The sequence below is a fragment of the Zootoca vivipara genome, chromosome 4 (genome assembly GCF_963506605.1).
Source record: "Zootoca vivipara chromosome 4, rZooViv1.1, whole genome shotgun sequence".
Classification (NCBI taxonomy): domain Eukaryota; kingdom Metazoa; phylum Chordata; class Lepidosauria; order Squamata; family Lacertidae; genus Zootoca; species Zootoca vivipara.
Genome location: NC_083279.1, coordinates 51390265 through 51414200, shown reverse-complemented (window position 1 = coordinate 51414200; position 23936 = coordinate 51390265). Strand labels below are relative to the sequence as shown.

General features: G+C 40.3%; 2 protein-coding genes across 6 annotated transcripts; both read right to left on the bottom strand.

Moving 5' to 3' along the window:
- Window positions 1–2: 2 nt before the first annotated feature.
- Window positions 3–20244, bottom strand: TMEM50B (transmembrane protein 50B). Of its 3 annotated transcripts, XM_035114966.2 has the most exons (8): window positions 13586–13724; window positions 10249–10414; window positions 7884–7996; window positions 7145–7212; window positions 5749–5841; window positions 4015–4072; window positions 3618–3697; window positions 3–1911 (listed from the first exon to the last, which is right to left on the bottom strand). In XM_035114966.2, exons 2-7 carry the CDS (start codon window positions 10345–10347, stop codon window positions 3652–3654), a joined length of 477 nt encoding a protein of 158 aa, XP_034970857.1. In that variant the 5' UTR covers window positions 10348–10414; window positions 13586–13724; the 3' UTR covers window positions 3–1911; window positions 3618–3651. The 3 variants fall into 3 exon arrangements, with proteins under 3 accessions (XP_034970857.1, XP_034970856.1, XP_034970855.1); XM_035114965.2 differs by lacking the exons at window positions 3–1911; window positions 13586–13724 and adding an exon at window positions 20170–20244 and having other exon boundaries at window positions 2986–3697; XM_035114964.2 differs by lacking the exon at window positions 3–1911 and having other exon boundaries at window positions 2986–3697; window positions 13586–13723.
- DNAJC28 (DnaJ heat shock protein family (Hsp40) member C28) lies at window positions 13852–21406 on the bottom strand. 3 transcript variants are annotated; one of them, XM_035114959.2, is made up of 3 exons: window positions 21351–21406; window positions 20170–20242; window positions 13852–16558 (listed from the first exon to the last, which is right to left on the bottom strand). In XM_035114959.2, exon 3 carries the CDS (start codon window positions 16467–16469, stop codon window positions 15348–15350), a length of 1122 nt encoding a protein of 373 aa, XP_034970850.1. In that variant the 5' UTR covers window positions 16470–16558; window positions 20170–20242; window positions 21351–21406; the 3' UTR covers window positions 13852–15347. The 3 variants fall into 3 exon arrangements, with proteins under 3 accessions (XP_034970850.1, XP_034970853.1, XP_060129577.1); XM_035114962.2 differs by lacking the exon at window positions 21351–21406 and adding an exon at window positions 17132–17481 and having other exon boundaries at window positions 20170–20222; XM_060273594.1 differs by lacking the exon at window positions 21351–21406 and having other exon boundaries at window positions 20170–20260.
- Between the last annotated feature and the right edge of the window lie 2530 nt (window positions 21407–23936).

Here is a 23936-nt window from a genome sequence, read left to right as displayed (position 1 = left end):
ACTTACGTTGTGTGTTGCTTTCTCAGTAATTAAATTACACGGAGGTCCCACTTTCTGAATGCTTGCTATGTGAAAATTCACTTATCTGAACAGGAGAAATTAGGACCCAAACCTCACTACACAGCACAGATTCAAATAGCTAAGGAGAGAGCATTTGTTATTTCCTTGTTTGCCTTTTTCTGTTTGGCTGAGGAACTGTAGTGATACTTTTAGTAAGGTTAAGAAGGTTTTCTTGGGTGTGTGTTGATCAAGAACACATTAGACATTTTCCTATAGAAATCACCAACTTGTTATGTGAATGCTCACCTATCAAACTAATTTCAGGGGCTGCATTATGTTCAGAAAGGGGAACCTGCGTATTCTGCCTTAACTTTATAATTTCTAGTCACAGATGAATATGTTTGTGTCTAAATGCATTTGCACTCTTGCACATTTTACATGTTATTTTGGATAAAATTTGCTTTAATTGTGTGCCCTTATTTTTAAATGTGTTTTTGAATCTGTTTTAGTTTTGCCCATTGCCTTGCAAGCTCCATTTTAAAAGCAGAAAATCTATTGTCATATTGGGATAAAACCCTGGAAACAATACTGGGAAGAAGGTACAGAATACAGGAATTCAGTTGCAAGGTATAAAGGGTTCTTAATGGGTTAATATGTATCTCAGACGAAATATATTATTTTTCGGCTAGTAACGGGTATTTATCTCTTATCAGATCAGGCCATAAAACTAGTGTACATACTTATTAATTTAATGGAGTTCCTGTATTCTTTTCACTTTTTATTATTATATGCTATTTTTGTTTTTCAATTGTTAATCAATTTTTGTGTTCTGTTTTCTATTTACCACTTTGGGCTTTTTCTTTTCTTTTTCTATATTTTGGAGGATAACTTCTTTTTCTTCCTCTTTTCTTCCCCTTTTCTTCCTCGCACATTATGATTTCTATGAGTTGGTATATTATGATTTTTATGAGTTTGTATATTATGATTTCTATGATTTTGTGTATATGAATCTGTGCTTGTTTTGGTATGACTGCGAGTTTCGAGTGTGTATGGTTTGTATTTTAACTTTGATTCTTAATAAAGTTTATTTATAATAAAAAAATGACAATGAAATAGGCCACCTCCATTTCATTTTTAATCTTTAGTAAAAGAAAATAATATAGGAGTGCAGGTTAATCCTGAATGTAATATAAATATATTCAGTGGTTTGTGCCAATGCATTCTTTCTGAGAAGGAAGCAGCCATACCCTACAAACAAGTTCCTGTCTACTTCAAGTAAACATTGCTGTGTAATCCTGAGTGATTTGTTGTGGGTTTCAATCTTTTGTAAAAATTAATTCCATTAAGAAGAATAGTTGCAGCTACCTTATCTTTTTGGAGACCCCTGGGGCAGTATGCTGCCGATGTTCAAATCACCTTTACCCACTTTAATGCAAATACTTCAGAGATATTTTTTTGGGGGGGGAGGGGGAGATTGTTGCACTTATGGAATAAAATACATACTTGAATTGTGAATCCTAAACTGAGACCAAAATTAGTGAACAGTAGCATGGACATCAGGTTAATTGATTTCAGAAGACTAATTTGGACATATATGCTTTTATCAAAGGACACTGGCAGTTTTTTACCAATTATTTTTAAAATGTTATGTATTCAATCAACTTTAAAGTCTAGCAGCTCACGCTTTGGGGAAGCAACAGTGTTTTAACAACAACAAAACCCAACTCTCCACTATGCCATGCTGGGCAGCCTCACATCTTGTAAAGCTCGTTGTTGTTGTTTAGTTTAGTTGGGTCTGACTCTTCGTGACCCCATGAACCAGAGCACGCCAGGCACTTCTGTCTTCCACTGCCTCCCGTAGTTTGGTCAGACATGTTGGTAGCTTCGAGAACACTGTCCAAGCTCATAGGCCTATAGAAATAGAGCAATGTGAGGCTCTGCAATGGCCTGATATGACTTGGGTCACTTCACTGACACTAAAGTTCAACTCTAAGTTCAATTAAAAGCACTTCATATTTGCCTCATTATCCAGCCTGAGTGGAGAGTAACTGTACAACAGATATATCTAGAAAACATAACTTGTGTGAAAGAAAGAATATTACACTAGACAGAATACTGAGCAGTTTTAGCATTTGTAAAACAAAATACATTACCAATATTTATTGGATTTTAATGTATTTACAATAAACAAGCAAGATAGTCTGAGGTAACAGGACAACTCTTAGCATAGTATTTGCTTCATAGTCTGTCCTGAAAAGCGCTTTGAAGACAAATGAAAATGGTTTCAGAAGATAAACTAACACAGCTGTATTTCCTAGGTTGGGAGAGTAGTCCAAAAGTCTGAAAGTGAAGAATGTTTGGAAAAGGTCATTTTGCAGGGTCTCCAAAAATCAGAATGTAGAGTACCTTTAGCTCATCTGATTCTTCTTCATGCCCCTAGACCCTGTCTTGCAAAAATGCATGAAGTCCTTGTTACATTACGCATATGATGCAGTTTGATATGCTTCTCAGTACACAATTTGGCTCGGGTGAAATAAAATACAGGTAGTTCCAGTTAACATCACAGTACCTTTACATACATATTGTAATTTGCTACAATAAAGTTCAGAAAAACATGGAAAATAGATGATAGTATCATCAGAGAAGCTGATTAGATTCTGGACAAAAGGGAAGAGAAAAATCTAGTGAATTGTGTTTAAATATGCTTTTTCCTTGTAAGCAGCAAAACAAGCAGTCTGGTGATGCTTTGAACTTGGGATCTCTCCTTTGTTCTGAATATCGATTGCACAAGCATGTAAAATATCAGTCAGTCTCATGGTATAATTGGTAATGTCTGACGATGACATTTTGATTGGGGGGGGGGTTATGACAACACACCTTTAAAGTTCAAACCTAGAATTCTCCTACAGCTTGTCAAACACATTAATACTTCAGTCTTAAATATTTTTCACAGTGCATTCACTGAGAAGGGATTAGCCCATTCCATTTTAAGGCATGCTGCACTACCAAATAAATGCTTGAGATCTTTTGGTTTTTTTAAGTGAGGTTTTTTTTTTTTTGCTAAATAGAATTTCCATACATACTTCATGTCGTCTTTGTTCAGTACACATTTTGTAGTATAGCATAAAACATTCCTAGTAATTGGGAAGTTAGCGCTAGATGAAGTTTCAGCATACGATGCCAGAGTATACTACACTTCTAAATAACGTATTTGTCTATTGGGGTTCATGCATCAATGGCTATTTGGAGATGCCATTCAGATTAATATTCTTTAACTTCACTTTCTGATCACCTAATCACAATCTCAACTTTTCAAGAAGCTACTACAGTTCATTTGTGCTTAAGAATTGAACAAGCTATGAGCCTTAATCCTAAAACATTATTCACATATCAGAGCAGAAAACCCCCGCCAAGTGCAATGAAAGTTTAACATTCACGTGTATATATTACAGATAGTCATAATATGTACATATTCACATTACTATCGATTCTATGAAAAGATAGCTAACTTTGAGCCGAATATTTAAATCAGTTCACTTTCCAAAAATAAGTAAACATACAAAAGGTGTAATGCAACATCTATTTGGCAAAATATAAAACAGAAATGTAATATTTACATATAAGACTCGCTAAGCAAGATGTAGAAAGTACTCAAGCCCACAGTTCTTCAGTTCTTCCAAATTTGTAGATAAGGGTGCTATGAAAACAGAAGTTTAGATCTGTAAGACAGACATTCTTTCCAATGATATAGCAAAATCATCAAAATTCTAGAAGCGGATGACATGATAACTGGCACTACTATACTGGTAGAGCTGTGAGTATGCCCTATCTCTGTCACTTGTGTATTATGATTAATGAACATTTACCTGGCGTCTAGTAACATCATTTTTCACAGAGATTTAGAACTCCACAATGAACCCTCACACACCCATTTCTATCGTCTGAATAAATTGTGCAAACTGAAAACATCTGTATAGTTATAACTATTAGACTTTGGAAGCATTAGTTACTTACCTGAAAAATATCAAAGCATTCTGAAAAAACACTGCTAAGCCTGGGTAGACATTAATATCTATAAAATAAAAATGCAATAAATAGGTAAGTATTGAGTCAGGTCTTCAAAACCTGTCACTACTAAGTTTATCTTGTGCTCATTTAGCTATGAAACAGTATTTTTTTTAAAGGGAGAGGGGAGATGGATCATGATAATTCAGTTCTATCTACAAACAATTAAGACTTGATTTATGGGAATATGCTATGAAGTCAGACATTCCCCCCTACTGCAGGTTTCTACACATTCCAGTGTCATCCCAAATCACTGCACTTTGTCACAAGAATATCCAGTACTTTGGAAATGCTGCAAGACTGAGGAATGGAGCAAAGTCTCAATAAGGGGATATTTGGATTGTGTCCTAAGTATGCACATTTCCATAAATAGCCATCATTCAGCATATTGAACATTTACAGCTACAGGATAGGGCTTGAAACCACATGGGTTGTTTTTTTTCTGGCTTCCACGCTTTGACCCTTTGCCCAAATTTAATAGTTCGCTCTTTTTTTCACTGCCACAGAGTCAAAAACAGTCTGTGGCTAAATGATGGAAAGACATCTGTTGTTTTCCTTCCAGCGGGTGCCAGAAGCCTTTCTGGGTGAAAGGAACCCAGAGAACACTTTTCTTTCGCAGTGTTTGAGAGTTGTGGCTGTTAAGCAGAAGAGGAACAAAGGAGCTTGCAGTTCCCTAAAAAGCTCCCTTGATTTTTTGTAAGAAGCCGATTTATACTCTCTGACTTACAGACGTGCATATTTCCATACTGTAGCCGCGTTAAGACTGCTGCAGCAAAAACAATATAGAATAAGCAGCAGCAACCTGGAGTGCAAAGTGTCGACTTTTCAAAAATCTATAGAGGGTGTTGGTAATTTTGTAATGAAACAATGTATTTGTACACCGAGTCAACTAAAGTTCAGTCAGAGTATTAGGCCAGCAGGATCTCTCTCTCCTGTATAGAACCTGATCCTGCATGACTCACAGCAGTAAGAGGAAAAGGTAGGTAAACAGGTTTCTAGGAAGTACCATGAACAAGTAATCACATTAACTCTTAAGGCCCTGTTCAGACCCATTAAGAGTCTCAAGAGCACCTTTCCACCTGACCTTCACCCGATTCCCTTAAAGATTTAACAGCCTAGACCCCACTTACCTCCAGGAACATCTCTCATACAAACCTTCCCCATCCACCCCAAATCATCCACAGGGAAGCCAACTTTATCATTGACGTTCAGCCATTAGACTATTTTTAACATTTACCAATACTTCTAATATACTGCCACCTGCTGCTTTTATTTAGACTGTGTTTATCACCATCTCTTTCTTGTTTTAACACTGTATCTTTTATTTTATTGTTTTTACATCCAGTAATTCTGCCCTTAAAAATTTCTAACAGAAAATAAGCAGCCAACAAAGCAGGTGGGTCAGGCCTACATCGTTTGGGGTTCTTCAGCAAGCAGAGTGGAAAATGTTAGTCAAAATAGCAGGGGCATGATCCAGCCAAAGTGAAGCACTTTTAAGTACCACTGTTTTTAAGAAGAGAACTACGCATACCTTGATTTGATTTCAAAAGAAGATATTTATTTAATTTTATTTCAAAAGAAAATAAGGTATTTAATAATGTGATATGTGCATCTCTCTCATTTAAAACAAAGGCACTTACAAGTGCATTTCTTTTCCCTTAATTAAAAATAAATCATCCTTACTGTGGGTAACATATGCTCCAAAAAGGATCCACATAGAAGCAATAAGTGAGCCGAACATCAACATGAAGCCAATGAAAAGCCAGACACGAGCACCTGAAAGAACACATGAAGTCAAGCACTAGGCTAGGGTAATAATACACAGAAATAAGGGGGCAGTGGGAAACAGCATCCCTCATCATCACACTGAAGCTTTCTTCAACTCATAAGATTGGACCCTGATTTACGTGCATGAATCCCTTGAAGGTTTGTTTTATTAGCTTGTATACTACTATTTTATTTTGTTTTTTCTGCTGTATATACTAAAAGATTTTTTAAAAAATATTCAGTTGTTTACAAATGCTTTTAAATGAATATAACAAGACTTGCATTCATCATCACAGCATGCCATAAAGAAGTCTACCTTCAACTGCTAAATCAGTGATCCATGATAAATTCTAGGAAAATTAGGGTACTACCTGGTGTAAGACAACTGGGAATATGTTGCCAGGGAGATATGCTTCAGTCTAAGCTTTTTGATTTGTAAGTTCAATGAGGTAGGTGGTATGAACAACAACACTGGCAGCGCTAATACAAAGTGATTTAGCGGGGGGGGGGATTTAGACTTGGACAAAAGAGGCTTGGGTCCATAGCGCCATCATGAAGTTTAACTGATAACTCTGAGAGCATCTCTCAGCCTAACCTACTTAACATGCTTGCAAAGAGGATAAAATTAGAAGAGTCCCATGGAAGGCAAGAAAAGATAGTGATAAACCAAGTGGGCTTTTAGAATTCAACAATAAATTTCACCCCCCCTTTTGATAAATCTGAAATCTCTTATAAAATCTAGTTAGTATTAGAAATCATTACTAACATTTTTTAACATGAGCATGAAAAGATCAGTGTATCATTGACAGTACCACCAGCATCTGCCTAACACAGGGGTCCCCAGACTTACCGGGCTTTGGGGCCGGTACGGCGGGCCGGAGAGCAGGGGAGTGCGCGCCCGTGCGCATGCGCACACGCACACGGTCGGGGGAAAAACGCCGAAAATCGCTTGTGCGCATGCGTATGGGCCTCCCCCGACCCGGAAGTGCATCGGAAATGACCTCTTCTGGGTCGGCGCATGCGCACAAAGGATTTTCGGCGATTTTTTGCCGATATTGAAGATCGCCGCCGCGCCGCGCGCCGTAAGAGCAGGCAGCGGCAGCGGGGGGTCGTCGCGGGGCGGATTGGGAGGCTAATTGGGCCGCATCCGGCCCGGGGGCCGTAGTCTGGGGACCCCTGGCCTAACATCTTGCTTTTTGTGACATATGCCAGGACAGAAAGTTTTATTATGTTTTCTTCACTACTTGCACAGCCAAGTTTTGAAATGAGGATTGAAGTGTGAATTTAACTTCATAAATAGGAGTACCCTCACCTGTTCTTCCTAAACATCCTTCACCATAGCTGTCTCCTCTCACTTGAGCATTTGATACTGCGTTTATCCTGCAACACATAAAAAACCTCTTAAATTACATTTTAAAGAATTGTGCAAAAGACTAAAAGGCAGCAAGTTCACTAATCTGGATCCACAAAATACTCCCTCTCCAGTTTTAAGTATTTTCTTTTCTTTCCCAATCTTCCTTTTGAATCCAGATGCTAAACCTGACCAAACAAAACCAAAATGCCCAATATATGCATATTCTCTCAGATACTAGAGTTGTCATATTTGTTTAGTCATTTATCTACTACAGTACAATCCTTAAATCTGTTTTTGACTGTTACCAATGACAGTGTCTGGTGAGCTGTACTACAGTGCCAAAAAGTAAAAGAGGACTGTCACTCTAGTAGAGTGGATACCAAGCATGAGAACAAATTGAGTAGGAAAAGAAATGGAGGGATAGGGGGAAACTGGGTCTCTGAAGATGATGAGAAATACATTTATGTATGCATGGAAACCTTTGTTTTTTAGAAAGCAAGCCTTGTTTATCCTCATCCCACAAAGCAAACAGTAAGCTGTGCATCACACTTCAACAATTTTAAAGGATGAGAAATAGTAGTAGCACACAAGAGCAAAAAGAGAAAAGAAAGATGGGGAAATTATTTTGTAGGTGCACTTTGCCATTTGACATGAACGACTGCTATTTTTGTATGGACCTATCATTATATGTACTTACATGAAAAAAGCTAGAGTAGAAAACACTCCACAAGTATGGAATGCATGGTTCATTTGCTCTGGCTTAGGGTAAACTACTGCTGCATCTATCATTATCCACCAACCTGTAAAAAACTGTAAAACACATGATCATAAAACCATGGTAAATATCTACAGAAAGGTCAGCCACATAACTCTGCTGCTTCTCTTCTTCACTCCACTGACTTTGTAATCATCTGAGTCCCAGCTACCCACTCCAATTAACAGAAACTTCCTAGCCCGCTCCCACCCTCCAAAGTGCATTGTTTTAGCTAGGGGCTCATTTCTGTTCCAGCCACAAAGACTAGAAGGTACCACTAAAGTATTCATGTGAACATGTACTATAAACCATATTACCAGATCTACCTGCCATGGATGAGCTCAATATGGAGGCCACAGTAAAGAACTACAGTGGTGCCTCGCTAGACGAATTTAATTCGTTCCGCGAGTTGCTTCGTATAGCGAAAAATTCGTTTTGCGAAGCGGCTCCCATAGGAACGCATTGAAGTGCGGTTTCCCATAGGGTGCCTCGCAAGACGGGGGGAATCGTCTTGCGAGGCACCCTATGGGACGAAAAAAATTCGTCTTGCGAAGCGCGCCATAGGAAACTTCGTCTTGCGAGTCTCCATTGAAATCGCAAAACACTTTCGTTTTGCGAGTTTTTCGTCTTGTGAGGCATTCGTCTAGCGAGGTACCACTGTAAACAGATTCCATATTTACTCAAATGGTAAGTAAGGCCTCCCAGCCATCTAATTAAGAGGCATTGTATTTTAGTATTGGCTTCTAACTGTAAGATTCAACAAGTGGCTTCATGAAAATAGTGCCCTGTGGTAAAGGCTAAATAAATGGTAATGCTTTTTGAACTTTTAAGACTGCTTTTTCATCAAAACACACGTACCACAATGTACAATAAAGGCAATATTAAAACATCACACAATCATACTCCCTTTACCATATAAACAATATACCAATGCACAACCAACACCTATTTATTTAAAAACATGCTTGTTCGTGAATATAGATAAGGTTGGGGAGATGTCTTTCCCTTATACACTCAATATTTCTGCTAATGATTAACATGAAAACAGAAGCTGATTTGATTAATAAATAATACTGTCTGAATTCATAGTGACTGAAGACATCCCTTGAGGAGAATTTTTTTTTTTTTTAACATTAATCAGGAACGCAGCCACCTCTTCTAAAACATTTACAAAGTGTGCCTGAAATAAGGCCAAAGTAACCATCACTGCAAATATGCTTATCTAACAAATCTGTGTTCTCAGTACTCCAGTTGTATGGGCAGGAAGAAATTGCTGCTAGCTCTTAAGACAAGAAACCCAAGATCTCCCCACTTTGCAATTCCTACCACACTCAGAGCATTTTCTGGCAAGGTAAGAATGCTAACAGCAACATCCTTGCCTTAACCAACATAGCAAGTGTTGTGGCTCCTCTCGAGACACAGCTGTGTTGGTAGGGGTATATACCTAGCATGCAAAAGGGGTGTACACAAAGCACATGTTCAAGAGATAGACAATTAACAGTGCAATTCCAAGCTTGTTTTTTCAGAATCCCTCTCAGTTGAATGCAACTTACCGGTAGGCAAATATCCAGCACTGCAGCCTGGTGGCAGGCATGGCCAGCTCTGATGGTGAATGTGGCCATTAACATCCACATGCCCAACACTCAGATCCTCCCCCTGCCCGTCCCCACTCACACATATTCTCCCTGCTGCCCAGCCACCAGCAGGGGTACATATATTGTTGGGCTCCACTGGGAATGCTAGAGCTGAGGTTAAAGCCCCTCCTGTTTCTAGTGTGGCAGAAGACAGTTGCCCCCACATGGGACAAGAATCTTTTCTCTGCCACACAGCTGATGGCTGACTATCAGCAAACTGAGCAGGCTCTCCCGGACTTGGGAGGGTTTCATGGGATGCCCACCTGTGATTTAGCACAAGAACTCACAAGTTGGCTTTCAATACAAAGCAACTGAGCAAACATCCTGTAAATGTGACTGGAATTTTTTTACCATCAAGTGAGGCACTGGCAAAAAATTTTTTAATAAAATCTGTCATCAACGGGCTAGCACACATAACTATGAGAAAAGACTCCTATAGGATTAATATGAGAAACAATGAAATTCATCACCTACAAAAATGACAACATTTGCAGAAGGTTTTGTCAACCTGGTGGCCTTGTTCGCCACCAGAAGAAATAACAGTCAAATTATTCAAAAAGGTGCTGCAAAAATGAGACACCTGTCAGACATTACAAGGACTTTAATATTTCTCTTATCTGATGTACTCCCTTCCAACACACCAGTTGGCATATTGCATTTGTCTTAAGACTTACCAGAATCCCAGCTACCACCGAAGCAACTGTATTTCTTCTTTCACTCCAATCAATACACTCACATTCAGGCCATCGGAAATTGTCTAGGAAACCTGCCATTTCTCAAGTTCAGGATGAATCTTTTACCTGTGTTATTTACATTAGATTTTCATGAACCTTCCAAATTCTAAATAAATAAATTAAAGGGGGGGAGAAGAAACCAAAAGATCAGTGCATTATTTATTTACTTATTTAGTCTAGTTGTAGCCATTACAAATGATAAGATCAGTGGGGCTACATTCATGCTTTGTGGAAACCTATATTCTAGTTAAGTCATCATCAAGCGATCTTAATTTCTCTGCTCTTTTATCAATTGTAAATTATTCATAAGTATTAGGCATTTAATTGATCTATTAAAAGTTGATGTTTGCCATCTAAGCATGCTAATATTTAAAAAACAAACTACAGCCAAAATAAGGAGGAACACTTTTTTAAACTTAAAAAGCCCCCTCTATTTTTTTAAAAATGGCATTCCCTCTTCTTATAGGATTGTGTGTGCTGCAATATGTATATCCTCAAAAAAAAGATGTATGTTTCTGGATAGAGGCAGACAAAATGAAAAGAGGTTTATATGACAGGCCTATAATGTGTTCACTGGTCTAAAAGGGTGCAAAACTAGGAAATGAAAATGCCTCTGAAAAACAAGAAGTATTTCTTGTGGATTAGCCACCACAAACCCCCCCCCCAATTTTTGCCTAATGCAGCACAAACTAGGGTGGGGCAGGACAGTCCCATGCTTCCTTAGGTAATATAGCTTCATGCTTTGAAAACCACAGCTCAAGCCTATCAGTATTCAAATTACTCCTGTTCTACTGATCAGGGGTGTCCCAAGCCATTCAATAAATATTTCTCACTGAGGGATTTCAGCTAACACAGGATTCAAAGCAGACTCTTATATTGTTGGTTTCTGCCTATGAAGAACATTATCTATAAAGATAATGCCCAACACCACATGCCTTATAACACATTGAGAGGTTGTAAGTACAGTACAAGAAAGAATCAGAAGATCATCAAACCCAAACTACAGGCTTGAGACAGCATAACCCACAGAGCAAAGTCTCAAAGACTGATCCTCATAGTCCATAATAATGTTATAACAAACACCAGGAGCAAAGAGGTAAGCCACACCAAATATGCCACTCCACTCCAACCTTTGTGCTACATGCATTATCCTAGGCCTCCACTCCAACCTTGGTGCTATATGCGTTTATCAATAATGAAAAACACATCCCCCCAATCTCCATTAACTGAAACACTAAAACTTACTCTAGACATCCTGACTTAGGCTACAAAAGAGTGGTGAAAACATGGCAAGGATAATTACACAGACTGATAGAGCAAAATGTATACTTATAGAGCAAAAGCCAATTAGACAACACAGCCAAATTCTGTGGAATAGCTCTCCAGATTTCCCTCCACAGGCACTTTATATACTTGTGGTCAGCATCTCATAATGAAGATGACTCTCACCATCCACCCATCTCTAATCAATATATCCAGTAAGCCTTTTTCAAAAACTCACTTAAAACAGGCTTACAATACATGTCAATCATTCAGCAATTAGATCATCAACTGATGATGGAAGACAGCTGCTGAAGATCAGAAACTAAAACAAAAGGCATTATGCAGTCAAATGTATGCATTTCAAGGTTACAATCCTATGCATGTTTCTACTGAACTTTAGGGACCCATTTTCTGAGTAAACAACTTGCAGGACTGGGCTGCAAATTTCATTTAATTCAAATGGGGGGCAGGAATTAACCATATAAAGATGCTTTAAAAATAACCTTCTCACTGAAATCAATTAGATTGAAGTGCTTAAATGTTGCTTTGACTGTCTACTCCAGGCATCCCCAAACCTCGGCCCTCCAGATGTTTTGAACTACAATTCCCATCTTCCCCGACCACTGGTCCTGTTAGCTAGGGATCATGGGAGTTGTAGGCCAAAACATCTGGAGGGCCGCAGTTTGGGGATGCCTGTGCTAGCTATAAACTCAATTTCACTATCGCTGTTTAGGCTTAGAATGTGCATGAACGTGCATAGAAAGAGTCCTCTTACATCTGGCCAACTTTTACTTCCACCACTTTTGGCTGTTTAAAAACACAAACCTGTGAGGCCAATTTAAGAAGTTTAAAGAAGTGAACTTTTAAATTATTCCAAAAGCACTGATGGGGAATGCCTCCCTTTAGAACTCAGCCCGGTCAACCCCCAACATCTAGCAAATAAGCAAAGCTCTCTTTGCTGATTGTGCTACATTGCCCCAAACAGCAACCTGACAACCAACCCATCCACACAAAACATGGTCCATCAGTGAATCCTCAAACCACCACTGATGAAATCCCTGCATTTCAAACATTGGTTTGAAACATTTAAAAGGGAGATGGGGCAGGGGCGGGGAGTTTTAAAGGAATTCCAGTATGTGCTATTAAGGTTTCATTCAGTTGATGATTTTTGCCCCTCCTAAGAACCCAGAAAAGCTTTCGTCACCGTCTCAGGGCATGGTCCCTCAAGTGGAACCGGTTTCAGGAGATTCAAAGATAATGCACAAGGCAATCGCGTCTGTAATTTAGTTGAAAGCTCTGTGGATGCACACCTATGAGCGGAGATCGCACCCCCAGCTATTCCCACGAACCACTTTAAGCTATATTTAAAAGGGGGGGGGGGGTCCACATACGCAAACGAGTGAGCAGACGAAGCCAGAAATGCGTCCATGCATGCAAGAAGTTTGGCGAGCGAAAGTAAAAGGGGAGTGTAAACCCTGCTTTGAGGGGAAGAGAAAATATACAATTAGATTCGTCTGTTTTTGGTGGATAATATAGACTCAGTGGTGTAGTGAAGTAATTTCATACTTGCTTCCCTCCCCTTCCTTCAAAGTGTGGCAAGGAGGCAAGAAACTTTTCGGCCTCCTGCCCTTTCCCCTTCCTTCCTCTTGACATTAGGAAGGTCAATGGACCAGCAGCCGAGAGTCAGGTTCCCTGCCGCCCCAACCCCACGCCCGCCCCGGGTCGCTAGGGGTCCGGGTGGGAAATAACGGCCCTCCAGAAATGAAAAAAGTGACGGAGCGGCCTCAGAGAAGAGAGGCCAAAAAGAAGGAGGGGTCGTGTCCCTAAAAGGCGTGACAGAGCCGGTCTCTCTCCAGGCCGAGGAAGATCCACCTTCACAAGGGGCTTGTTTTGAATTATGGGGGTGTGTGGGGGGAGCTGCATGAGGAAATATTCGCCCAAGCGCGTCGTTATCCCCTCAGAAAAAAAGAGGTGGGGGAAAGAGAGCCGCATCCGCCGCGCGAGATCCCCTCACCTGGAAGACTCCCCGCTCCTCTCCATCCGCGGCCGTCACCCGGCTTGCTCTGCCGGCCGGAGGCGTGGGGAGAAGTCGCGGGGAGTTCAGCCAATCCACCTCCGACGCTCCTTCCGGCACAATGCTCGGCAGGGAGCGCTCTGATTGGGCCGCCAAACGCCGCGCGAGGCTTGCCGGTTGGCAAAGGGGACTCGCGATAGGCTCTAGAGCGCTGTCGCCCCCACTCAGTTCCCGCCTCCCTCCTCCTCCTCCTCCTCGCGAGCTGTTAGCAAGAGCTCCTCCCGCGAGGGCAGGTGGCCGCCGTCGCGGGTGTGGTTTCGCCGCCTCCAGGATCAGGGCGCGGTGCAGAGGGAGCTCGCGGTATAGGCTTGCCCAAGGCCTCAGTGCCCGGAACTTCGCAGTTTGGGAAGAAGGGTTAGCTAGGCATTTATGAAGACATACATATGCACATGTGAAGAGACACAAGTTTACTAAACAGGCAACCCTGATTAGGGAAGTTTTAAATGTTTGTTGTTTTATTTTTTAATATTCTGTTGGGAGTTTCCCAGAGTGGCAGGGGAAACCCAGCCAGATGAGCGGGTTATAAATATATTATTATTATTATTATTATTACCATCTCAGATCTTATTATTACCTTCCTCAATCCAATATCCTCCCACTGTTTTGGACTGTAGCTCACATCAGTAACAGCCAGCATAGTCAATGACAGGGGGTGATGGGAATAACCCAAAACTTTTGGAGGGCACTAGGTTGGGAAAGGCTGCTAAGATCCCTCATAGTGCCTTGCCACACAGTGTTTTACACAATAACCTTATAATTGTTACTCAGCTGTTGAACAGGTTGTTTTGTTAGTTGCTATGCCTATTTTCCCTGGAGGATGTGTGCCCTGCCTTACCAGTTGTCACATGCACTGATTTTTTATTCACCTTTGTTCACACTTTCCTCCAGGCTGGTTAAGCATACATCTTATTCATATTTTGAGGTATGCTGGTTACTAAAGCACACAAATAGATTTGATATCATAACCATCAGCTCCTATTAAATATGATTTTATTATAATAGGTAATATTTTACTACCCAGGCTAGCTGAACTACATGCAAACATTTAGTACATTTAGTGTTCTGGACCCAATACAATGGAACTCCACCCTGCCTTGGCTAGGATGGGTGGCATTCAGCTAAGCTTTTCTCAAAGCAAACTCATTGAAATTAACTGGTCTAACTTGGTCATATTCATTAGTTGCACTAAAAGCATGAAAAGAAAGCAATATTGTCATCAATGGAGAAATCCAGAAACATACATTTTTAAAATACTGAAGCCAAGTTTTCACTTTTTCTCACCTTGCAGCTGAAAGCAACAGATGTGGAACAACAGCAGGAACCATGAAATAATATGCAACAGTTGTGTCAGACAGAATTTGCAAACTCATTCTTTATGTTCCCAACTCCCTTCTCTTACAAGTCACAAAATGAGTGGGGAAGGAATATCATTTTTTGCCTTTTGCTTCAAGAACAAAAACTTGTCTGTTTTCCCTTCCATTTTTAAATGTCCTAGTTTGCGAATGTAATCTAACATTTTATTTTTCTAAAACTTAATTCAACATACCTAAAAAATAAAGGAATGCCAACCACAACAATGCTGGCAGGTATAAATGTGTTTATTTGTTCCTACACAGTAAACTGAAAAAGGTAATGTCTTCTGGAAGTAATATGAATCTTAGTGTACATTTAGTAGCTAAACCACATGGCTATCAGCGTAATCTTATTTCAAAATAAGATTCATCCATTTTAAAAAACTGGCTTTAATGTCAGATGATCTGCCACTTTCATTTTCTGTTTTCTTTGTCTCCTTTTCAGAATTCCTTTTCATCTGGCTTTTGCAGCTCTCCTGTGCACGTGAAATTTCTTTGTCAGCATTAAAATGTACCATCTGCCTGCTAAGAATAGGAACAACCAAGTTGAAGTCATTAATTCTTTTGTTTAGTGCCTGGATGCTTTCTGTAAACTGTTCACAAGATTCCTTCCATTGTTTCTCTTTTTGTGGTGTCATTGGCTCTCCCAGTTTATTCCTAGAAGCAATCAGATCCTTTCTCAGTTTTTCAATTGTTTCCCGTATTTCTTTCTGTATGAGAATCCACTCTGGTTGGTATCCATTGTCTATCAGAATACGGTTCAGGTTGTGAGTCATAGGATCAATATGTGGACAGTCTGAAAATTTTTGCAATGGCTTTCCTTTACCACTAAGGTTCTCAAAGTCCCCTTTTGCCATAGATTCTTGAATGAGGTCTTCAACCAAACGTTCAATCGCTTGAGTGATTTTTGCCTTCTTACTTTGCCTTACATCTTTAGCTAACATAGCATCACTCATTACAAGTTGGCGCTCCATTTTCTGCTTTCGATATTCCATGACCTGTTCAGAAGCCCGATCAACTCTAAATTGCATATACTGTCTCTCTCTCTGACTTGGAGTTCCAAAACCTACACCCTCAAAACTTAAATACTGTCTATGTTGTGGTGTCTTAGATTTGAATTTATCTTCCTCATCCTCCTCATTGTTTTCACTTGATTTCATTTTCTTGTTCATATAGTTAAGCACAACTCTATATGCTTCTTTTATTTGCACAAAAGTTGCAGAATCTGCTGTAGCAGATCCACTGTCAGGGTGATATTGCTTAGCAAGGTCTCGATATGAATTTCTGACATCATCCATTGAACAGCCTTCCTGAAGGTTAAGCAGCCTGTAAGAGTCTTTGATGTTTTTAGGTCTGAGATCTGACAGCAGTCTATGGTGATAGATAAAATGATGTAGAACTGGTTTGCCTTTCTTTGAAACCAATGCTGAGCATATCCAGACACGACACTGTATTTTTCTCAGCATCATCATACAGTGCCACTTCAAAGCTCTTCAATGCAGCTTTTGTATAAACCATCTAACTCAAATCTGAACAAGTTCAGATGGAACTGAGGTCTTTTCTGTGAGATAATATTATAAAAGAGAAGTTAATTAAGACATACAAATACATGCACTTATTTTGGAGCCCAGGCTGCAATCTTATGCAGCAAGCCCCATTAAGTTTAGTACGGTTTAAGTCTGAGTAAATATGCAAAGGATTGTTTTCCAAGCCTTTGTGCTTTGCGTATTACATTTTATAACCATGTTTGGAACTTCCACAGTAGCAATGAAATTTGAACATTTTTAAAGCTATGCTGATTGGCCTGCTGTGTGTTAGTGTAAGAGGAATCACTCTCTCATAATGAACTCAAGTTGTGAGCGATGAAAGAAACCGAGCCAAAACAGGACCACTGAGAAACAGGAGGGAAGAAGCAGCATGTTCAAAAGAACCCCAAGATTTTCAGAAGTTAAACCATCCCAAAAAAGGGTGCACCCCCACAAAAATGGCTCTGTGAGGACTTAACATAACTCCCATTGTTATTTGTATGCATATGCATTTCTACAATGCTCAATAGCTACAAAAATTTTAGTAACATAGTAAAATGCCCTGCTTGAGCTCTTTACATCTTACAGTATCTTGGAGTGGAACATACCGTAGCTGGCTGGCAGGAACCTGAACAGGAACGCTTCTGCAAGAATGTGTGAAAATACAGGCTTCCGGTCCAGCGCCAGCGCCGTCCGGTGGGGTTTGCAGCCCGTCTTTGCGAGGGGGGGAAGCAGCGGGAGCGACGCTCCACCCCATAGAACCCAGGGTCGAGCGTCCCTGGGGCAAATGCTTAGCGGAGCCCCAATTCCGACTCCCCAGCTCTCCGGTAGGCTCTAATAAGAGTGCCGGTGCAGGAAGGGTTGAAGTCGTGGGGGCCACTTTGAGCACGATCGTTGCCCTCGCGGAGAGAAGCTCCGAACCGGAGGCGGAGAGCGTTGGATACTTTCTAAAGAAGGACTGAAAAGATTGGGAACCGTGAGTAAAAGGGCTTAAAATTTTTTAATTGGACTTTAAATTTGGAATGGGGGTGAGACTTAAAAACGGAAGCCGATCTCCCCCCACTGATGAAAGAGGAAGCAGTAAAAGGAGAATTACCCGATGCCGGGGAAAGGAAGTTTGCAGCTTAAATAATTCCAAGGATTGAAAAAAATAAGATTCTCCCCCAGAGGCAGGGCAAAGGGGGAGAACTGTATTAAGGTTGGAAAATCCCTGCAAACAGAGGAAATTAAAGAGATACGCCCCTCTTCCTCTCCCGAAAGCGGCAACCCGGACAGAACAGCAAGCGGATGGGGAGGTTATAAAAGAAATAGTGGAATGGACTTTTAGAGACTTTTAAGTGAATAAAAGGTTGAACTGAGGGAAAGTAGAGATTGGATTGTTTAAATCGAATTTGTTGCAGCCAGATTGAAATAAAAATCAAGGTAATAATAGTTGGAATGGTACTGCATCCAGTTGGCAGAAATCGGAACAGTTGCAATTGGTGACCATTTCCTGTTATTCAAGTTCTACTCTGTCCTTGAAGAGTTGGAAAAATGTCAACAATGGACTATGCACCTGGTTTCCAGAGAAAAGTCATGAGACTCTTGTGGGAAATAAAAATCAGTATGGATAAGACTCAACAGCAAATGGAAATAATAAATCAAGATGCACAGAAACAGGACATAAGTGAATTAACAGTGAAAGAAGACGACAGGACATATGAATCGAATCACAATTTAATCAAAGAAGATGAGGATGGTTTGGATATGCAAGAGGAGAAAGATCAAATTCGGATTTGGAACACACACACCCCTTTTGAGGGGGTGGAACAAGAGTTTTTTGAGGGGCAGGAAACTCACAAGAAAAACAATGTGCAAGCAAGATGGGAACATTGGGGGGAGGACAGAGACATTTGGGTTGTAAAACATGCTAAGAAAGGGGAGGGATGAAGGAGGAAGGAATATATATTGTTTACTAGGATCGATAAAAAGGGATTGAAAACTGGATTGCTGACTTTGGAACTTGCTGGAATGAAAGGGAATAGCCGTGATCGAGGGAGGGAAAATTGAGAATAATTGATAAATTAAAGATTGGGAAAGTAAAAAGGATTTAAAATATAAGGATGTCCTTGGAAGAAAATTGTGGCAAGGGAGGGAACAAAATTGTATGTTTGTTAGAATTAGGATGTAATAGTAATTGGGAGTATTAGAAAGATAGCTTTGGCAAGATGATTTGGGACGGTTGGGTGCTTCCCCCCTCTTGTCGGTCGTCCCCGGGCTGGGAGCCCCTGGTGGCAGGGGGGGCTTCTGGGGTGGGGGGGACGGGGAGGGGGGAAGGATTCAATTGGAAAAAGAATCACTTCCTTGCCTCTTGCCGCCCTATGGGACTCTTCGTGGCAGGAGGGGTTCTGGGGGACGGAGGGGTGAGAAATGGGAATAAAAGAGAAATTATTAAAGAATATGGATAGTATATTAATATAAGATTGGAAAGATTGAAAATGGAATGAGGAAAATGATAAGAAAACTGTTAAATATGATTTAAAAATGAAAATCAGACAGAGGGGAGATCGGGGAAGCCCACATAAAAACAATGTTTATGAAAAATGATTAGCTAATAATATTTTTTTTCTTTTTCTTCCTATTTTTTTCTTTTTTTCTTTCTTTTTTCTTTTTCTTTTTTGAGTGTGTATTAAGATTGGATAGATGGTTGGATGGATTCCCACTTGCGTCTATCCTGCCAACCTGGAGCCTCTTGGTGGCAGGAGGGGGGTTCCTGGGGTGGGAGGGAGGAGTGGGAAGAAGTTCAATCATAAAATGAACCACTGTCGACTGCCCGTTTTTCGGGGGATCCTCTTGTGGGAGGAGAGGGCTCTTGGAGGGTGGACAGAAGTACGTGGAAATTATGTTATGTATGTTTATGTATGTTTTTTTTATTATGCAAAAATCAATAAAAATATTTTTTTTAAAAAATGAAAATACACAGCAACTTTTTGTTGCAAATCTCACTTGTACTGTATACAGTATAATGTTACAGATGGGCTTTCCTCCAAACAATCAATGTTCGTGTTTGTTTAGTAATTTGTAAAGGTACAATTAGCTATGTGCAGGTACCACAAAATTTCAGTTTAACTGGTAATTTACCAGGATTTTAATCAACTAAACAAAAATGTACGTAATCAGGTCAGCTACATACAAGTAATTCCACTTCGAGCAGCCTAAGCCCATTCATGCAATTACAGCAGGAAATGTGTTATTCCAGGTGCAATTATGAAATGTTATGAAATGTTCTTTAAAGGTAAAGGTACCCCTGACCGTTAGGTCCAGTTGCAGACAACTCTGGGGTTGTGGGGCTCATCTCGCTCTATAGGCCGAGGGAGATGGCGTTTGTCTGTAGACAGCTTCCAGATCATGTGGCCAGCATGACTAAGCCACTTCTGGTGAACCAGAGCAGCGCACAGAACGCCATTTACCTTCCCGCCGGAAGCGGGTGCTTTTGAACTGCTAGGTTGGCAGGAGCAGGGACCGAGCAACGGGAGCTCATCCTGTCGTGAGGATTCGAACCGCCGACCTTCTGATCGGCAAGCCCTAGGCTCTGTGGTTTAGACCACAGCGCCACCCGCGTCTCGAAATGTTCTTTACAGAAAGCAAAAAGCTACTAGCCTGTTACCTTCCATTCTTCCAGAAGCATGGTTATTCTGCATGTCTTGAACACACTAAAATCTTCCACCAGCTTTTTTAGACTGTTGAAAAATGAAAATCCCTATCAAAAATCAAATATAAATAATTACCAGTTAAGAAGAATAGCAGGTGCATCACTTAAAGCACTTACATATATTTTGTTATACCAATGCATTGAACAGTGTTTTCATTGCATTACCCATCCTGGCCATTTTCTAAATTATTAAGGACAATCTCCAGCCCCATGTGTACCGTACCATTTGAAGCAGTATGATACCACCTTTAAACAGCCATGTCTTGCCTCAAAGAAACGAGAAAGCTGTAGCTTAAGGATTAAGGGTGCTGAAAGTTGTTGGGAGACCCTTATTCCCATCACAGAGCTACAATTCCCAGAGTTCCCTGAGAAGGTGGAAAAGTTGAGCTCTGTGAGAGGAACAGGGTTCTCCCAACACCTCTCAGCACCCTAATAAGAATAAACCTTTATTGTCACTACACCACCTGCGTGCAGTGAAATTAAACGAACTATGTCTCCCTGGGGGAAGCCATGACTATTTAAAGTGCCACGATACTGCTTTAAATGTAGAGGGTCGACAGGGCCTCAGCAGTTCAGTGGGGCTTACTCTTAAGCAGAATAATTCTTCAAGCACGAAGGAGACATGCACAACCATGTCAGAAAATGCTAGTTAAGCCTTTCCCGCAGCTCAAAACTGTAGGGCTGATGCATTTGCTGTATATATATATATATATATATATATATATATATATATATATATATATATATATATGTTCCCCTTCCCCGCCCAGCCTTTTGCAAAGGTAACAGCTGCTCTCTCTCTGTTATCATCATAACTCATAATACCATTCCAAGGTTAAAACTATTTAAATATCAGTATCTAAGACTGGATACGAAACTATATATTTAGTCCCCCTTTGACATAGACTTTGTACATTCGTTTACATCTGTATCGCTGCTTCTGTTCTATATTCTTGTTTAAAAACAAATAAAAATGATATACAATACAGTACATAAATATATTGGGGGGGTTTTAAAACTGAGGTTGCATTAAAATATTCTTTTCCCCCTTGGACAGAGTGAAATAACAGGAGCCTGCATCCTACCAAGCCCTCCACTCGCCTTCTTTGCCCCTGCCCCATCCCCGCCCACTTCACCTTCTCTTTGCCCTTCCATCCAGCCACCTCTCTCGCTCCTGCTGCGTTTTATGTATTTATCATTGTGCCCTTTAACGAACGGCCTTCCCCTCCTAACGTATACCAAGGAGGCTGCCCGGGCGACCCCGCTGCCCTAGACCAAGGTCCACTCGCTGCTCGTTGTGCCGCTTGGGATTGTGGGAGACGTAGTTCCTGTAAAGGCGGCGTTTGCGTCATCCGCTCTCTTTGCAAAAGAGAGGAAGGTGAAGCCTGTTTCGTGTCGCGGACTTGCTAGAAAGGAGAAGAAAGCAGGACGGAAGTAGATGCACAATCTGCATCTAGGACTACTCACAGCTGCAGGCGTTTCTTTCTTTTCTTTGTCCGTGTGTGACTGGGCTGGGATTCATTTTTAATTTTACATTTTTGGTGGTCTTAACCGTGGCTCCTTTGTGCACATAAAATGTTGGTGATAATTGCCATAGTTGTCGTCATACCCGTCTGAGGCAGGTTGATGTTGCTCGCCGTTTACACCTATAGTTTTAGAAAATGTACACGTTAGCAATCTCTGTAATGTAATCTGGGTTTTCCGCCTAAAACAGGGCTAATCGGAAATTGTGGATTACGTGCTCAGCAATTACCGTAGTACCCCTGAGCATGCACAGGGTGCTAGTAAACATAGCCAATCTGTGATTTGTAAATCCATGGACGCTCAGTGGTTTCTTATTTCTGTCCTTGTTTCTTGAAACATCTGCACTTGTGTGGAGAAACAACAGTACGTTTGCACATCAAAAACTGATGGACTCCCCCCAGGACTCTAACATATGATATCATCTTTCTGGCCACTTTGTCCCTCACAGAGTTAATAACTTCAAGTTGCTAGTCCCTTTAGCGTATATGGGTTGCTGATGATACATGAGTGATGTGAATGTGTCAGAAGAATATAAAAAGATTTTTGTATTGTAAACCTTGGGATACATCAAACGCAATATGTCTTTGAAATGATTAATAGAACTTTAGTCGTTCACCAAGATCTACCGTAATTCTGGAGACATAAACAACCGCCAAACTGGGAGCAGCAAGTTTGCTCTATTTGGTCAGGAAATTCAGGATGACAAAGAAAATGTTATTGTGAAGGAGCACAAAAAGTTTCAGAAATGCTTCTAGCACCCAAAATAACCTGACTCCTGAAATATTTCTAAACAATCATATTTTGGAGTAATAATTCAAGTGTCTTTAGTAAGATTTTGTCTTTTAAATTAGTATTATATGTTTTATGCTATTATTATAGCATGTTGTTGTTGTTGTTTAGTCATTTAGTCGTGTCCGACTCTTCATGACCCCATGGACCATTATAGCATAAAGGTTTTTAAATTGTACTGTGATGTGTTATAAATAATTTTGTGAAGCTTATGCTTAGAAAGTCTAAAACCATTTAAATAAAACTTTTAAATGAATAATGACCAGAGCTTACTCTCAAACTGTACCTTGTTGGCTAACAAAATTTGACTGTTTGTTGCATTTTGAATATAGATCTTGCAGTCTGTATTGAACCACTGCGTTCTGATTTAGATCCTTGACAAGTTGGGCTCTTTCCTGATTTCTGATGGTTTCCTTATACAGTATAGCAACATAGCTCCCCACCACCACCAAAAAAATGGTTTGTTCATTATTTCTTTCTCATAGCAGACACATGTACTTTAAATCAGTCAGTTATTTGAGCCACATTGTACAATGCAATTAATGCAAATGTATTGTATCTTCCTTTGTTGTGATTGGTCACAAGGAGATGGAGTTTTAGGCACTGGGTTCTCTCAGCTATTTGAACCAAGGCATTCTCTCTACAAGCAACAAAGCAATCTCCCCCCCCCCTTCACCAAATGTTCATGTAACTTAATCTGGTATCAAGTTGAAGAGTTTCCTTTTAGTACTTCTTAGTACAGTATAGAAGAAAGAACACAAACTGTTGACTTCCATACATTGCAGAATAACTTAGAAACATTCGGTAAGTTATGTTTACATTTGTTTTCATAAATGAGGCTTTCTATGAGGTCCTAAGATAAAATATCTGCTAATTTTTAGCAGGCAATAGTTCTCAGGGGAACGTATTACATTGTAGCCTTTACATTTATATCTGGTGTGACAGAATGAGATGATTCAAGCATGAAGCAGATAAAAGGAAATCCTGAAAATAGTAAACAGTTTTATATGTGAGCAGGATCTCAGCACTATTTTTGTTTTGGATTGATGAAACATTTTAGGCTGAGTTTCACCACAGATTGGTGCTCTACTCAGGGAAACCGTTGTGGAAATATTATCATGTCGAATGAATCTCTGTGAGAATCCCAAAGGGTGAATGCTAGCACAATTGCTATGGGGTTTTCCACTTGGGGGCTTAATGTTGCAAATGGGTCTTTGACAATATTGTTTCATAACTTTCTGGATTTTCTACAGAAAGGGGAAAATGTAGGGAGGGGGATATGGTGTGGCATTTTGATGTAGATTTAATGCTCGCAGGATCATGTGTTGCCTGCACCCAAAACCACACATGCAGGCAACACACCGATCCCGCAATAAACACCAGTCTGGAAGGATCCGAAATTTGACAGA